Source organism: Pongo abelii, chromosome 1, assembly GCF_028885655.2.
Source record: "Pongo abelii isolate AG06213 chromosome 1, NHGRI_mPonAbe1-v2.0_pri, whole genome shotgun sequence".
NCBI classification, from domain to species: Eukaryota; Metazoa; Chordata; class Mammalia; order Primates; family Hominidae; genus Pongo; species Pongo abelii.
Window position 1 is genome coordinate 217849227 of NC_071985.2, and position 17340 is coordinate 217866566.

The following is a 17340-nucleotide window of genomic DNA, read 5'->3' on the forward strand; positions in this document are numbered from 1 at the left end:
TGGGATTACAGGTGCCCGCCACTACACCTGGCTAATTTTTGTATTTTTAGTAGAGATGGGGTTTCACCATATTGGCCAGGCTGATCTTGAATTCCTGACCTCATGATCTACCCGCCTCAACCTCCCAATGTGCTGGGATTACAGGTGTGAGCCACTGCACCTGGCCTAAAGGAAATTCTTACAACTTGATGGGGGGGGAAAAATCCAATAATAGGGACTATAGAAATAAAGTATGTTCAACTTCAATCAAGGGATTTTAAAATAAATGCTTCTGTGGAATTTATGCATTTAAAATGTTCTGTTGAAAGGAAATGTGGCTCAATAAATGGCCATGACAGAGAAACAAAAAGACATTGAGCAGTACATAGCAGCACATGGAGCCATGAAGGCCCAGTTCTCACCAGTTAAATACTGTAAATGGTTTTGCAGAAACAGTAGACGTGTTATTTATAAGGACTTCACAACTAGACTGCCATTAATCCCATGTTTACTCATTTAAAATACCCCACTAGCAATCTCTTCATCAAAACTTTAACTATTAATAAGGATGGATGGTGATTAATTTCCCCATCAGTCATGGAGACAGAAGACAAACTTGTTTCTATAGGTAAAACCAAGTTATATTTTGTCCACTATACGAGTGCTAACTTTAAACATCTTTAAAGGACTTTTAGGAATGTCACAGTTTCACAAGTTTTAAAGATCACAAGAAATAACTTATTTCTTCCAAAAGGAAAACTGAACATTCTGAATTTCATAACATCTCAAAATATTACACTTTGAATTCAATATAATTAAAGAAGAAAAGAGAACATCTGATAAAAGGGAATAATGGGTAAACTGAACACCAGAGGATTATTATTTCTGTACATTTGCTTCAATCACAATGTAAATGACAAAAACTTTTAGCTATCTACATCAATTTTGCTTTATCCTTCATGTTAACTAAGAACTGTATGTAAGTATTTCAACTACTTATTGGACATGTATTCTGAGAAAGGCAATATACTAGGTTCTGTGATATGCATTCAGGCCACTCAGTCTTGTTCTTTCATATCACCAGAAAGTTCATTCTGCTTTTTACACATCAGGATAATCTGATTCTTAATACAATGTCTCTCCCACCTGTTCCAAATTTTCCTTCTCTGAGGTACCAAGAGTAGGAAAAACAGAGATTATGGATAAGTTACCAGTTGCCTTTCTAAAGCAGAGATCTCAACAAGCGATCTCCTTTCTTAAATCTTTTAATGCCCCTCTCTGCATACAGAATAAAACCCAAAAGTTGGGCGTGGTGGCTCACACCTGTAATCCTAGCAGTTGGGAGGCAGAGGAGGGAAGACTGCTTGAAGCCAGGAGCTCGAGACCAGCCTGGACAACAAAGTGAGACTTCGTCTCTACGAAAAATTTAAAAATTAGCAAGGTGTGAGTGATGTGCACCTATAATCCCAGCTACTCAGGAGACTGAAGCAGGAGGATGGTTTGAGCCCAGGAGCTATGACTGTACCACTGCACTCCAGCAGCCTGGGCAACAGAGCAGGATTCTGTCTCTTAAAAAAAAAAAAAATCATTACCACAGTTAAACCATTCTAAATTATCTGCTATGCTCAAAACATCCTTCCACCTCAGGTTGTTCCTTCTGCCCACAGTGTTCCCTGTCTAGCCTAAACCTCCTCTCTTCTTGTTGAAGTCCTGCATATCCTTCATAGCCTAACCAAATGCTACCTATCAGGTCTTCCCAGCAGTCAAAAGATTTATCTCACTGTTCTTTTTATGTATAGATACAAAAGCTATCATTGGCCGGGCACAGTGGCTCATGCCTGTAATCCCAGCACTTTGGGAGGCTGAGGTGGGTGGATCACTTGAGGTCAGGAGTTTGAGACCAGCCTAGCCAACGTAGTGAAACCCCTGTCTCTACTAAAAAACACAAAAATTAGCCGGGCATGGTGGCAGTGCCTGTAATCCCAGCTCCTCAGGAGGCTGAGTCAAGAGAATCGCTTGAACCCGAGAGGCAGAGGTTGCAGTGAGCCAAGATTGCGCCACTGCACTCCAGCCTGGGCGAGAGTGAGACCCTGTCTTTAAAAAAAAAAAAAAAAAAAAAAAAAAAAAGCTATAATTACATAAAATTTGTCACATCAGTGACATTAGAAGGAATCAATCAGTTAATGAATGAGGTTCAAATAACTCACTAAAAGCAACGTGTAAATATAGGGTTGAAATCTGTTAGCTCTAGAAAATATGACTATATATGAAATGAAACCAATAACCTAAGTAAATGCTCTATAATCTCTCAGAAGGGAAAAAAAATAGTGATTTATAAAAAGGAAGAATCTACACAGACATAAGAAAGGGGTAACAGAGCAAGAATCTCTCAGTGATTCTTCCCCAAGCCCACGGTAAGAAGGTGCCTTCAACCAGCAGATTTCAGTATGCCTTACTTCCTTGTCAGGTATGGTCCTACAGTGCAAATCAGAGGGAAAAAAACATACAAGAGCCCAAATCTGGCCTTTTAGGTGGAAGTTCCAATTTTTTAAAGACTGGCAATAATTTAAATTTAAAACACTATACAAGGTGAATTAAATTTGTCTGCTGGGCCGGGCGCGGTGGCTCACGCCTGTAATCCCAGCACTTTGGGAGGTCAAGGCGGGCGGATGGTGAGGTCAGGAGATTGAGACCATCCTGGCTAACACGGTGAAACCCTTCTCTACTAAAAATACAAAAAATTAGCCGGGCATGGTAGCGGGCGCCTGTAGTCCCAGCTACTTGGGAGGCTGAGGCAGGAGAATGGCATGAACCCGGGAGGCGGAGCTTGCAGTGAGCCAAGATCGTGCCACTGCACTCCAGCCTGGGTGACAGAGAGAGACTCCGCCTCAAAAAAAAAAAAATTTGTCTGCTGGTCAGATGTCACCCTCCAGACTTCTAGGTTGTAGCCTTTGGTATATAAATGAATACATCTAGCTACCCTAACTTGATAAAATAATCATCAAAAATCCTCTTTCTCACTATTTTATTGTAATTTAGTCCCCAGGCAGATTTTCTAAGTGCATCCTACCCTTCTAGCAGTTATCTTTCTGAGTGCAAATATTTAGAAGCATAGAGCTGCTTTTTATTTTTTTTTTTTAATTACATGAGCAGGGATTAAGCTCCATCAAATTCATCAGATCACATCTGGGTTCAAGCTTCTGAGCCTACAGTTCTGAGGGCGGATCCATTATACTCCCATCAAAGTACAATGCTACTCTGAAGGCATCATTCTCCTCTAGCTATCTCAGCTCACTGCAACCTCCGCCTCCTGGGCTCAAGCTATTCTTCTGCCTCAGCCTCCTGAGTAGCTGGAATTACAAGCACCTACCACCACCTCCAGCTAATTTTTGTATTTTTAGTAGAGACAGGGTTTCACCATTGACCAGGCTGGTCTCGAACTCCTGACCTCAAGTGATCTACCCACCTCAGCCTCCCAGTGTGCTGGAATTACAGGCGTGAGCCACTTTGCCCAGCCTCAGCACCTTTTCTTTTTTTTTTCTGAGACAGAGTCTCATCATCTCTGTCACCCAGGCTGGAGTGCAGTGGCTTGCTCACTGCAACCTCCACCTCCCGAATTCAAGCAATTCTCCTGTCTCAGCCTCCTGAGTAAATGGGATTACAGGCATGTGCCACCATGCCTGGCTAAGTTTTTTATTTTTAGTAGAGACAGGGTTTCACCATGTTGGCCAGGCTGGTCTCGAACTCCTGACCTCAGGTGATCCACCTGCCTCAGCCTCCCAAAGTGCTGGGATTACAGGCATGAGTGAGCCATCACGCCCAGTGCCTCAACACCTTTCCAATAAGTTTTGATCCAATGGAATGCAGTCTCAGCTTTTTAATGAGGTAGGTTTGTGGAAAATGACTAAAACTTGAGTACTTTAGACAATTCTATGCAGAAAAAAAGTGGAACAAGATTTTATAATCAGTTTATAGGGTTCAAATGAATTTCATCAATCATTTATCTAGACAGCACACCAAATAAAATCAAAAGAAGTTCGGAGTTTTCACCCATGTCACAGGGCTTGAAAGCTGGGCACAGAACGTAACTTTCCTGACTTCCTAAACTAGATGCTTGTTTCATTTTAATATGCAAATCTTCCAGAATGTTTGAATTATATCTAGATAGGCAGAGGGATAAACAAAATGTTTTCATGTATTATTTTGAATAAGAAAATTCAGGAAGCCTAAAAACAGACATTCAACTACATGACCATTTGCTTAAATTAATTTAAAGCAGGCAAAAGAAAAGTAATCTGAGCTTTTTAATCAGGTCAAAGAATTTGACTGTAAATTTTAAATATATACCACCTAAATTGAAAAGTAGGACATGTGGGATTAACAAATTGAATAGCAGCATTTTTTTTAACATATACTAGGTATCAAAGTAAGCATTTTACATTAAGTGTTCATTTTAATTTTCACAATAACTTTATTAAGGTCCTTATTAAAAATGAGAAAACTTGGCCAGGCGCGGTAGCTCACACTGGTAATCCCAACACTCTGGGAGGCCAAGGCAGGTGGATCACCTGAGGTCAGGAGTTAGAGACCAGCCTGGCCAACACAGTAAAACCCCGTTTCTACTAAAAATACAAAAATTGGCCTGGCGTGGTGGCGGGTGCCTGTAATCTCAGCTACATGGGAAGTTGAGGCAGAAGACTCACTTGAACCCAGGAGGTGGAGGGTGCAGTGAGCCAAGATCATGCCATTGCACTCCAGCCAGCCTAGGTGACAAGAGCGAGACTACATCTCAAAAAAAAAAAAAAAGGGAAAGCTGAGACCTGAAGAACATAAATAACTTATCCTAGATTACTTGAAGTATAATCTATACCACATACCTAGATCTGTGATTTCAAAATCCATATAACTAGGTTTGAAGCTAAGTTTCTTATTAAGATTACCCTCAACTTACTATTTTCGCTTTTCAAATAAAACTTTTTGGCTGGGCACTCTGGCTCATGCCTGTAATCCCAGCAATTTGGGAGGATGAGGTGGGCAAATCACTTGCGGTCAGGAGTTCAAGAACAGCCTGGCCAACATGGCAAAACCTCATCTTTACTAAATACAAAATTAGTCAGGCGTGGTGGCGCACGTTTATAATCCCAGCTACTTGGGAGGCTGAGGCAGGAGGACTGCTGGAACCCAGGAGGCAGAGGTTGCCGTGAGCCAAGACTGCACCACTGCACTCCAGCCTTGGTGACAGAGCGAGACTGTCTTTAAAAAAAAAAAAAAAATTTGTAGAAAGAAATTCTCAACTAGTGAGATCAGTTTACAGAACAGTAAAGTTACAACCAGCATTCAAAGGAAGCTTTTCTACTTGAGTTTATGAATTGGCTACCACCCTGATGTTAAAATTAGCTAAAATTTGTTCATAAGTTGATTTAGTCATTGATAATAAATGTGTCAACAACATTATATTTCACCAATACATATTTAACCAAACAGCTTTTACAAATCTTCAATCAAAATAATAGAAATAAATTGGTATTATACACCTACAAAATTAAAAATGTTAAAGAGATACCATATTTTCAGTGTCACAAGATTTGCCTTGCACAGCTAGAGTCACCACCTCCCTTCCTCTTTGATCATTTAATTTTAATACTGTGCATCTGGAGGATGAAACAGCACTTTGCAAATCATCACTTAACTTCGAGTACTTAGAACAGTTAATTCAATGGCCACATGCCAGTTTCTTTACTGATTATATACATATGTATCCAAGATTACTTTAAAAAATAATACTATGCTGAAACCATTCCCACTGATTGTTGAGAATTTGTTTAAAGCTAGCTCATCTGTTATAACAAAAGGCTGTTAACCTACCTGTCACTGCTGGTACTACTGCTGCTGCTGATTGAATCACTACTGGAGGATCTACTTCTAGAGCCGCTGCCGCTAGGGGACCTTGTGGGTCTAGACGCTTGGCTAGCCAGTCTCTGAGGAGACTGATTTCTAGACTGGGATGAATGTGGTGACCGACTCCTGCTGTGCTGGTAATTCCGCTCTGGCCTTCTGCCTCGTACCTCCCGGGTAATATCATCCCTGTAGATATCCCTGTGTACCACACTGGGCAGTGTAAACTGCTCACGAGCCCTAGGTTCATATCGGGGGTCATGAGCATCAAAGCGATTTGGACTTCGACTCCGAGAAGCGTAATAGAGCCCATGTTGTAAAGTCCGCTCTCGAGGATCTCTATAGTAATCCTGATCGTAATGTCTTGTCCGATCAAATCCTCCCGTCCCCCGTTCATGGTGTCCATAGGCACTATGTTCATAAGCACGCTCCCTGTTATCTGAAGCCCTGCATTTAGGAGGGGGAAAAATATTTAATCAGAAAGGAGCAAGCAAAACTAAAAGCAAGTCATGCAAACATTCACTTCAGCATTGTCTTTGTCTTTGCAACTGGTCATTTTCTAAACAGCATTAACCTACTTATTAAGCAAATGCTAACAAGCTTAACATTTTACTTGACTCCAAAAATTATTTTCACAGCTGAGCAATCATTGTTTTCATTGTATATTGGGCTTTCATGACTAGTGTTCTGCAGCTCAGTTGCTCACTTTATTAGAGATTTTCTGACTTGCATACATAAATATACAATCTCCTTTTCATGTTAACGGAACAAGAGGAGACTTAATAATATGAAAGTTCTTACACTTTCATCTGATTGAAGTATATACCAAATTTTATTTACTCACAAGTTTCTTTTAGGCCACATTTCCATGCTATGTTTTAACTTAGACATGAAAGCCCTGCTGCAGCGCATGTCTCAACAGTAGGAAGGACTTTCAAGTAGTCCAGAAAAAATTTTCTAAGTTTAACTTTTTTTCATTAAGTTTTGACTGCTTGGATAGTTATAAAAAATTACTAGACTACATAAACTAGACTACATAGACTGCACAGCGGTACCCAATTACATTTAATAATAAAAATAGAATCTCAAAAAAAAACCACTTCAAGTATCAAAATATTGGGTTACCACATGCTACTCTATGTGAATTTAAATAAAAATAAATATTATTTACTCCTGTGCTATCAAATTCCAAATGACTTTAAAAATGCCTATTCCATGATTCAATTTCTTAATGTATAAACTTAATGGTTATAGGAAATATGTTCTTTTAGCTTTTAGCTATACTCAAATTGCCTGTGATTAAATTAGGTAACATTAGGAACTATAAGATATTCTAAGGTCGCTATTAGCAAAAATAGCTTAACTTAATTAAAAAAATCATTTAGTAGGATGTGAATATCTGTCAACCTAAAAAGTACAAAACATGTTGCATGTACAATTACACACATGCAATTATGTGTTAATATTAAAAACTAGTTATAATCCTATACAGAAATCATAAGTTCTCTACTTTTGTAGAGAACTAGAACTCAGCTCCTGAGTTCCTAAAAGACCATTTCACTTGAGTTTCTCTTCAACCCATCTCTGGATCTATCTTCTATCAAAAGGGATTAAGGAATCATGAAACATAAAGAATTAGAATCTCTCCAATGAAGAATATCTGGCAAAATCTTATAACAATTAATACTAGATCCCCAGTACATGCTTAGATTCCAGGTCTCTCCACTAATATTCTTTTTCACCCATCATTTCACTTAGTAGCAACCCCACCTTCCTAGCCTTAGTTTAGCTTTTTTGCTGCTATTGTGAAAAACAACTGGCATGATAAACATTCTATATCTTTCCTACTTAAATGTATTAAATGAGTTTCTCTTTTATTTACTACAGTTCTGAAACTTTTATATTTCAATGTCTAACAAGAGGGTTTCCTTTGAGACTTAAAATGCCATAAATAATTACTTTAGCACCCTATCAAATGTTAATCAGTGAAAGCCATTATTAATGATTTAACAGAAGCAATAGGCAAAAAAGTTCTAGGACAATTACTGCTACAGCTGCTATTTTATAAATACGCAAAGTTCTTATCCATTAAGAAGATACAGAAGGCAGGCACAAGAGCTAGCAGAGCTGAAATCTAATGGCTATTCTCTGATTCACTATTAGTACTAAATACTTCTAGAGTTAGTGGAGAAAAAAAGAGAGTTTGACTTGGGTTAGGAGAGGGGCTAATATACACAGGTCAGGACATACCAACCTTTTCCAAGTGTGGAAACACGACCTATAATCCCAATTAAATCTAGGGAGAGAATTGTGAACATAACTTCCCCAATTTTGGCCCCTCTTATGGGGGTAATCCACCTTCTTAATGGGCAAGGGTGTCAAATGATATTTAGATGAACCACAAGAAAAAAAAAATCTTAGTGACCAGACAAAATAATTCCACTGGAAGCAAGTAGTCCCAGACAAACTGTAACTCTCAAACCCCCAGACTTCTTTCTTGAGATAGTAGACAATTAGAAATTTATCCACATTCATAAATATTTCCAGCCCTAAGTATGAATCAGGCAGCTGGCAGAAGAGGAAATATCCTCTACAATTCCAACAAATGAGGAAGGCACAGTTGCTCGCCAATAGTTCACTTTTGTAGCCATCCAGCCCAGTCAATTTTGATTGCTGTATCCACAACTGATCATCACCATGTGTTCAAAGCTAAAGTACCTTTGATTGGACAGAAACTTGCTTAAGAAATGATATAGTAATCCTCTTTCCCTGGGCTAGTGGAATCTTGACAGCAAGACATCCCATATATCCCAGCAATTAGAAAAGAATGGCTATATTCCAGGATTTAGGAAACATCCATCATTTTAATTTTTTCCCATTCCATCAAAGAGTGTAATTCCAACAATACAGAAATTGTGTAGATCCAAAATGGAAAAATCAGGCATTGCCTTCTCTCTTCTTCATCCAAGTACACATTTCCATGTTAAAGTATTGTTTGTAGAATCCAAGTGGTTGAATCATTATGGTCTGCTAGATTTTTTGTGACAATCCAATTTGTTTGTACACTTTATGTAGTGAAAATGGAGAGGCAGATATCAACTTCTAAAAGAATCTGTAGGCTCTAATATTCCAGAAATATTCCATATAGTATGAACACAAAAGCCAAATAGCTCCATCAGGTAGAAGGGATATATCCAAGGAAGGACTTAACATTATCCAAGAGAAGGAATAATTAATTCTAGAAGACAGGTAACTCCAAAAATGATGCTTCCATAGGAAATCTTCCATCACATTATATCTCAGGAACAGATATCCAATCAGCTGCAGGAAATATCCTCTACGATTCCATAAGATACCAGCCATTGGGATAGAAATCACTTCCGTTTCCAACCCAAAATAGGAAACATTGAGAATGCCCAAAACTTTAAATCCATCTGGGGCCCCTAAATATGAGTTGCTGTTTCTCACCATATCAAATACAAAATACCTGCCTACAGAAACCTTGGAACTTACCCATCAAGTCTCCGCTCATAACGTCCTTCTCGTGCATGAAGTGACGGTGGGGGACCATAAGCAGGCCCTCCACCACCTCCTCTGAACCCAGAAACCTCTCTACTACGAGATGCTATGGAAACTGTATCATCCAATCCCCGAGCAGCACTCGGGATGGTGCCTGGTTCATTATAATCCGTGCGTAGGTCTCTATCTCCCATTTTGTTGACTGAGTTGTGAGCTTTCTGTGCACTTTTGATGTCCACAAAATCCACAAAGGCAGCCACTCCTCCTTCAGATCCCCTCTTGGGGAGAATTTTGACACTTTCCACGCGGCCATATCTGGAAAAAATAAAGTCAACGTTATTGCTGCACATCAATAATTTTCCAAAATGAGTTTTTAGATTTTTTTTTTTTTGGACAATTTGCGTTATGTATGTAGGAGGGACAACCTGCAAAATGACTTTTTAAATGGCTCTCTTTTACACTTACATTTTTCTCTCTGGGAAAAATATCTGTATCGCATTAGTACATTACTCTCATTTCTTTTTTTTTTTTTTTTTTTGAGATGGAGTCTCGCTCTGTTGCCCAGGCTGGAGTGCAGTGGCGCAATCTCGGCTCACTGCAAGCTCCACCTCTGGGGTTCATGCCATTCTCCTGCCTCAGCCTCCCGAGCAGCTGGGACTACAGGCACCCGCCACCACGACAGGCTAATTTTTTGTATTTTTGTATTTTTAGTAGAGGTGGGGTTTCACCGTGTTAGCCAGGATGGTCTCAATCTCCTGACCTCGTGATCTGCCCACCGCGGCCTCCCAAAGTGCTGGGATTACAGGCATGAGCCACTGCGCCAGGCCCATTTCTTAAATAAAATATTTACTAAACTCCCCTTCACCTTTCTAGAACCCTTAGCTGAAATGCACTTCTTTTTTTTTTTGAGACAGAGTCTCACTCTGTCACCCAGACTGGAGTGCACTTACTGTAACCTCTGACTCCCAGGTTCAAGTGATTCTCGTGCCTCAGCCTCCCAAGAAGCCGGGATTACAGGCATGTGCCACCACACCCAACTAATGTTTTTTGTATTTTTAGTAGAGACGGGGTTTCGCCGTGTTGCCCAGGCTGGTCTCGAACTCCTGACCTCAGGTGATCCGCCTGCCTTGGCTTCCCAAAGTGCTGGGATTACAGGTGTGAGCCACAGCACCCGGCCTTGAAATACACTTCTCAGAAGCTTTTAGAAATATTTATAGTCTAAAAACGACTACTGAACCTAAGATAGAATCAAAGTAATTTAAAAATCTGTAAAACTATTAAAATAAAAACTATATATAGCTATTTTACAGATTTCATTTTAACTTAATTCATTAAGTGACAATCGTACTGGAAAACTGAAGTACTCAAACACTCCTTACTTAAAGGCAGAAGTAAATCCAAATATTTTTGTGTCCATTTGCAAGTGACAGTCTAATTTTTTTAATGTAATTTTTTTGCTACTTAATTTTCTTTCTCCAGGGAGTTAAAACTGTTAAACTTTATAATATAGGTATAATTAAAACTATTTATACAGGCTGGGTGCAGTGGCTCACACCTGTAATCCCAGCACTTTGGGAGGGAGGCCCAGGCAGGTGGATCACCTCTACTAAAAATCCAAAAAAATTAGCTGGGCATGGTGGTACACATCTGTAATCCCAGCTACTTGGGAGGCTGAGGCATGAGAATTGCTTGAGCTCAGGAGGTGGAGATTGCAGTGTGCCAAGATCGTGCCACTGCACTCCAGCCTGGGCGACAGAGCGAGACGCGGTCTCAAAAAAGAAAAGAATAGAAAATACATGAGAAAAGTGATAGGGTTCTAATCCCAATTCAGTTATTAACTATATGGTTTTAAAAGGCACTGTTGAGGCCAGGTGTGGTGGCTCATGCCTGTAATCCCAGCACTTTGGGAGGCTGAGGCAGGCAGATCATGAGGTCAGGATTTTGAGACCCAGCCTGACCAACATGGTGAAACCCCGCCTCTACTAAAAATACAAAAATTAGCCAGGTGTGGTGGCACACGCCTGTAATCCCAGCTACTCAGGAGGCTGAGGCAGGAGAATCACTTGAACCCGGGAGGCGGTGAGGATGCAGTGGGCCGAGATCCAGCCTGGGCGACAGAGTCAGACTCCATCTCAAAAAAGAAAAAAAGGCATTGTTCTAGGAGCTTAACACATCCTGGGAACAAAAGATAGATCCCTAGCCGCATGACATTTATTTACAATTTTCAGTTCGTTGGTATGTGAAAAGAAGACCCCCTCCCATTCTAAAATTGTTTTCATCAACTGCATAAGAAACTCACTCCATAACTTCCAAAGCATCAATTACACAAAGCTTTAAAATTCTTAGTATGCTAAAATCCAAGGAATCCTCTCAATACTCCTCCTTTCTAGAAGTGACTACATTCAACCTTTATTGGCTAGGCTATCAATAGGAAAGCAATGATTAATTTTAATCTTAGCTTTTGCAACTGACCTAATAAGCAATAGGAAAGAACTGCCACATACTTCATTCTCACACAAGTCATACTACTATAGAAAACAATTCTGAGTCATTCTTGAAGCAAGACAACAGAACACCAATGAAAATAACACATTCAAATTTTGCATCTAATCCCTCTTTGCCCAGTTAATTTCTAGAGCTAAAAAAATCACATCTGAGTTTTTTTATGATCATTAACATTACTGTTCTATTTCCAGGGAATGAGATCCCACCTTTACTAGCTCTCAAAGTTTTGAAATCCTGCTATGGGAGAAAAAGTTATTATAGAATTGTAAATGGGGACGAGTATCAAGCCTTTTGAAGATGCATGCAAATTACATAGTCACCCACCCAAACTAAAACCCAATATATAACTTCCAAAAGATCACATTTTTATCAAACTACCCATGGCTTTGTGTATTGCCTACTTTTCCACCTTTCCATCCCATCATCACCACAGCTGTGCCTTATTCAAAAGCAAATGATCGGCGGGGCACGGTGGCTCACACCTGTAATCGCAGCACTCTGGGAGGCTGAGGCGGGTGGATCACCTGAGGTCAGGAGTTCAAGACCCAGCCTGACCAACATGCTGAAACCCCCGTCTCTACTAAAAATACAAAAATTAGCCAGACATGGTGGTGCGTGCCTGTAATCCCAGCTACTCAGGAGGCTAAAGCGGGAGAATCGCTTGAACCCAGGAGGCAGTGAGGTTGCCATGAGACAAGACCACGCCACTACACTCCAGCCTGGGCAACAGAGTGAAACTCTGTCTCAAAAAAAAAAAAAAAAAATCAGTAACTATAGACAGACAAAAAGCAAAGTGCAAATAAACACACCATAAGGGATAAGAAAAAGTCATAAGAGATGAATACATTCAAGTTTGGCTAGGCTACCTATAACAGTAGAAACAACAGGCCACATGTGGTGGCACACACCTGTAATCCCAGTAATTTGCGAGGTTGAGGCAGGAGCATCAGTGAAAATGGCCATGAGTCATGGCCATGCCACTCACCTCCAGCCTGGGCAATAGAGCAAGACCCTGTCTCATAAATAAATAAATAAATAAATAAAAACAGTAGAGACAATAAATGTGCTGGTTTTTTACATTATAAAAAGATTAAAATCATTCCTCTTTTGAACTCAGTTAAATCATAAATGTATCCATTACGACCACCAAATTATGTGCACTAATGTAGTAACATTAATACTTATATTACCTTTTTGTAACAAAATTTTATAAATGAATTACTAATTTATAATTCAACCCACGTGAGTTTATATCTAGACCAAAAGGGCCGGGCACGGTGGCTCACACCTGTAATCCCAGCACTTTGGGAGGCCAAGGCAGGCAGAAGACCAGGTCAGGAGATCGAGACCATCCTGGCCAACATGGTAAAACCCCGTCTCTACTAAAACGCAAAAAATTAGCCAAGTGTGGTGGTGCCCGCCTGTAGTCCCAGCCACTCGGGAGGCTGAGGCAGGGGAATCGCTTGAACCTGGGAGGCAGAGATTGCAGTGAGCCGAGATCACGCCACTGCACTCCAGACTGGGCAACAAGAGCAAAAACTCCATCTCAAAAATAAATAAATTAATTAATTAATTTAATAAAAGCTGTTACTTGTCATCAACATAACTGAAGGAGATATTAAGACTACTCCATTCAACATAACTGAAGTAGATATTAAGACTACTCCATTCACAATTACTGATATCCCCATATTTCAACACACTAAATGTAGCATATAACTTGAAATCATATACTCAGATTACAAGACTCCTACAATTTGAACATAACCAAGTAAGACAGTAAAATTTGTAATATGTCATATACCTCGTCAGTTAAAATAAATTAAAACCAAAAGTAAAACTTAACAATTATCCAGCAAGTCAATGATAAATCTAAATAGCTAAATGACAATGACAAATTAAAACAGTTAATAGTTTTATTCCGGCTGGGCACGGTGGCTCACGCCTGTAATCCCAGCACTTTGGGAGGCCAAGGCAGGTGGATCACAGGGTCAGGAGATCGAGACCATCCTGGCTAACACGGTGAAACCCCATCTCTACTAAAAATACAAAAAATTAACCGGGGGTGGTAGCGGGCGCCTGTAGTCCCAGCTACTTGGGAGGCTGAGGCAGGAGAATTGCATGAACCTGGGAGGCGGAGCTTGCAGTGAGCCGAGATCATGCCACCGCACTCCAGCCTGGGCAACAGAGCGAGATTCCATCTCAAAAAAAAAAAAAAAAGTTTTATTCTATCTAAAGACATATCAAAAATAGACATAAACCTGTGGAATAGGAGAAAATAATTACAGATTATATCTCTGATAGGGAACTCTTAAAACTCAATGAGAAGCACAATCCAATTTTCTAAAATGAGACTGGACGCAGTGGCTCAAGTCTGTAATCCCAAAGCTTTGGAAGGCCAAGTGGGAGGATCACTTGAAACCATGAGTTCCAGACCCACCTACACAACACAGCAAGACCTCATCTCTATAAATAAATAATTTTTTTTTTTTTTAATCAGCTGGGGCCGGATGCAGTGGCTCACTCCTGAATCCCAACGCTTTCGGAGACCAAGGGAGGTGGATCATTTTAGCCTGGGAGTTTGAGACCAGCCTGGGCAACGCGGCAAAATCCCAACTCTACAAAATACACAAAAATTAGCTAAGTGTGGTGGCACATGCCTGTAGTCCCAGCTACTCAGGAGGCTGAAGCAGGAGGACTGCTTGAGCCCAGGAGGCAGAAGTTGCGGTGGGCTGAGATCATGCCACTGCACACCAGCCTGGGTGGCAGAGCACACACATATACAGAGAGAGATACATAAATGGCCAATAAACACATGAAAAGATGGTAAATTCAGTCATCATTAGTCATTAGGGAAATCAAAATCACAATTATATACCATTTCATACCCACTAGGGCAGCTAAAAAAAAAAAAAAGGCAATGACAACTAATAATGAGGATGAAGAGAAATCTGAACCCTCATACATTGCTGGTGAGATAGCCACCCAGCCTGGGTGAAAGAGCAAGGCCCTGCCTCAAAAAACAACAACAAATATACAGATATTGTCATAGCAGCATTTTTCATAATAGCCAAAGATGAGAAACAATCTAAATGTCCATCAACTGATGAATGGATAAAAAACGTGGCATGAGCCAGGCGTGGCGGCTCAGGCCTATAACCCCAGCACTCTGGGAAGCCAAGGTGGGCGGATTGCTTGAGCTCAGGAATTAGAGACCAGCCTGGCCAACATGGTGAAACCCTGTCTCTTAAAAATAAAAATAAAAGGGGAGAGGGTATGCCCATTCAATGGAATATTGTTCAGCAACAAAAAGGAATGAAGTTCTGATATATGCTAAAATATGGATGAACCTTGAGAACATGCATAATGAAAGAAGCCAGTCACATACTGTATGATTCCATAATACACAAAAGGTCCAAAATAGGCAAATCCATGCAAACAGAAAGTAAATTAGAGATTGCCAGGGGCTGAAGACAAAGGAGAATGGAGAGTGACTGCTAATGGATGTGGGGTTTCATTCTGGGGTGATGAAAATATTCTACAATTAGATAGTGATGATGGTTGTACAACTCTGTGAATATATTAAAAACAGCTGAATTGTATGCTTTAAATGGGCAAATTTTATGGTTTATGAGTTATAGCTTAATAAAACTGTTATCTTTTAAAAATACAAAAAAATACCTGTCCCTGTCCTTCAACAGAAAAGATTTTATATCTCCTTTAGTCACAAGCTTCTATATTATCTCACTATAAATCAACTGTATGCCACATCCTACTATAAATAGGCAACCATGGAAGGCATTTTTCTATTTCAAGCATGCCTGACTAGGAACGTTATATATGATGAGGTGCTGATGATAGTCAAAATCTGCTAGCTTCATTTCATGGTAATACAGAACTCTTTCAAGAAATTTATTATGAAATGATTTTATATACATAATGGATATATGAGCTGTTCTTAAATAACTAACGTATTCCGGCCGGGCGTGGTGGCTCACGCCTGTAATCCCAGCACTTTGGGAGGCCCAGGCGGGTGGATCACGAGGTCAGTAGATTGAGACTATCCTGGCTAACATGGTGAAACCCCGTCTCTACTAAAAATACAAAACATTAGTCGGGCATGGTGGCAGGCGCCTGTAGTCCCAGCTACTTGGGAGGCTGGGGCAGGAGAATGGCGTGAACCCGGGAGGTGGAGCTTGCAGTGAGCCGAGATCGCACCACTGCACTCCAGCCTGGGAAACAGTGAGACTGTGTCTCAAAAAAAAAAAAAAAAAAAAAACTAATGTATTCCTCCTTTAATCACTCTTTTCAGTAACAATTACTAAAGATGGCAAAAGATACTGAGAATCCCTAAAGCCAGCAAAAGAAAGTTAACTACAGAGCCCTAATTTCATTTTTAGAAAAAGCTCATACCCTGAAGTATTTCTCTACTAGGAGGGATGGGAGGAGGGAAGGAAAAAGAGGTGAGCAAGAAGATTTTTCATAGTTTGAAGATATGTATTAGCTCTATGCCAAAAATAATAATAATAATTGAGCTGTCGTATAATTTTGGAACTGGCAAAGAACTGGCATGATATAAAATCCCTAAACCATAAAGGAAAAGACCACATAAATCAAACCACATAAAAATTACAACTTCTGAATCACTTGAACTCAGGAGGCTGAGGTTGCAGTGAGCTGAGATCATGCCACTGCACTACAGCTTGGGCAAGAGTGAGACTCCATCTCCAAAAAAAAAAAAAAATTTACAACTCCTATATAGCAAGATATAAAGTCAAAAGACAAATGGAGAAAAAAATATTTGCAACACTTGAGAAATAAATGATTTCCTAACTATACAGAGTTATTAGAAATCAAGGGAAAGAGATGCCCCAACAAAAAACAGGCAAATGTGGCTGGGCGCGGTGGCTCACACCTGTAATCCCAGCACTGTGGGAGGACAAGATGGGTGGATCACCTGAGGTGAGGAGTTTGAGACCAGCCTGGGGGCAATATGGTGAAACCCCGTCTCTACTAAAATACAAAAAATTAGCCAGGTGTGGCAGTGCGTGCCTGTAGTCCCAGCTACTCAGGAGGTTGAGGCAGGAGAATCGTTTGAACCCAGGAGGTAGAGGTTGCAGTGAGCTGAGATCCAGACACTGCACTCCAGCCTGGCAACAGAGTGAGACACCGTCTCAAAAAAAAAAAAAACAGGCATATACCTGCACAGGAAGATTTTCTAAAACACACTCACTCACAAATGGTAATTAAAACAAACACACTCGCCAGGCGTGGTGGCTCACACCTGTAATCCTAGCACTCTGGGAGGCCGAGGCCGGCAGATCACCTGAGGTCAGGAGTTTGAGACCAGCCTGGAAGCAATACGGTGAAATCCCGTCTCTATTAAAATACAAAATTTAGCCAGGCATGGCAGCGTGCGCCTGTAGTCCCAGCTACTCGGGA

General features: G+C 40.4%; 1 protein-coding gene across 3 annotated transcripts in view; it reads right to left on the reverse strand.

The window, feature by feature from the left end:
- SPEN (spen family transcriptional repressor) overlaps positions 1-17340 on the reverse strand; it is a 94016-nt gene that overhangs the window by 58773 nt on the left and 17903 nt on the right. Inside the window, exons 2-3 of one of the 3 annotated variants that reach the window (XM_002811437.5) lie at positions 9388-9708; positions 5845-6321 (exon numbers count right to left, since the gene is read on the reverse strand). In XM_002811437.5, the coding sequence (XP_002811483.3) occupies positions 5845-6321; positions 9388-9708 (798 nt within the window). Of the gene's footprint in view, positions 1-5844; positions 6322-8128; positions 9709-17340 lie in introns of those variants that run through there. The other 2 variants (XM_009234827.3, XM_063714823.1) reach the window with 2 other exon arrangements.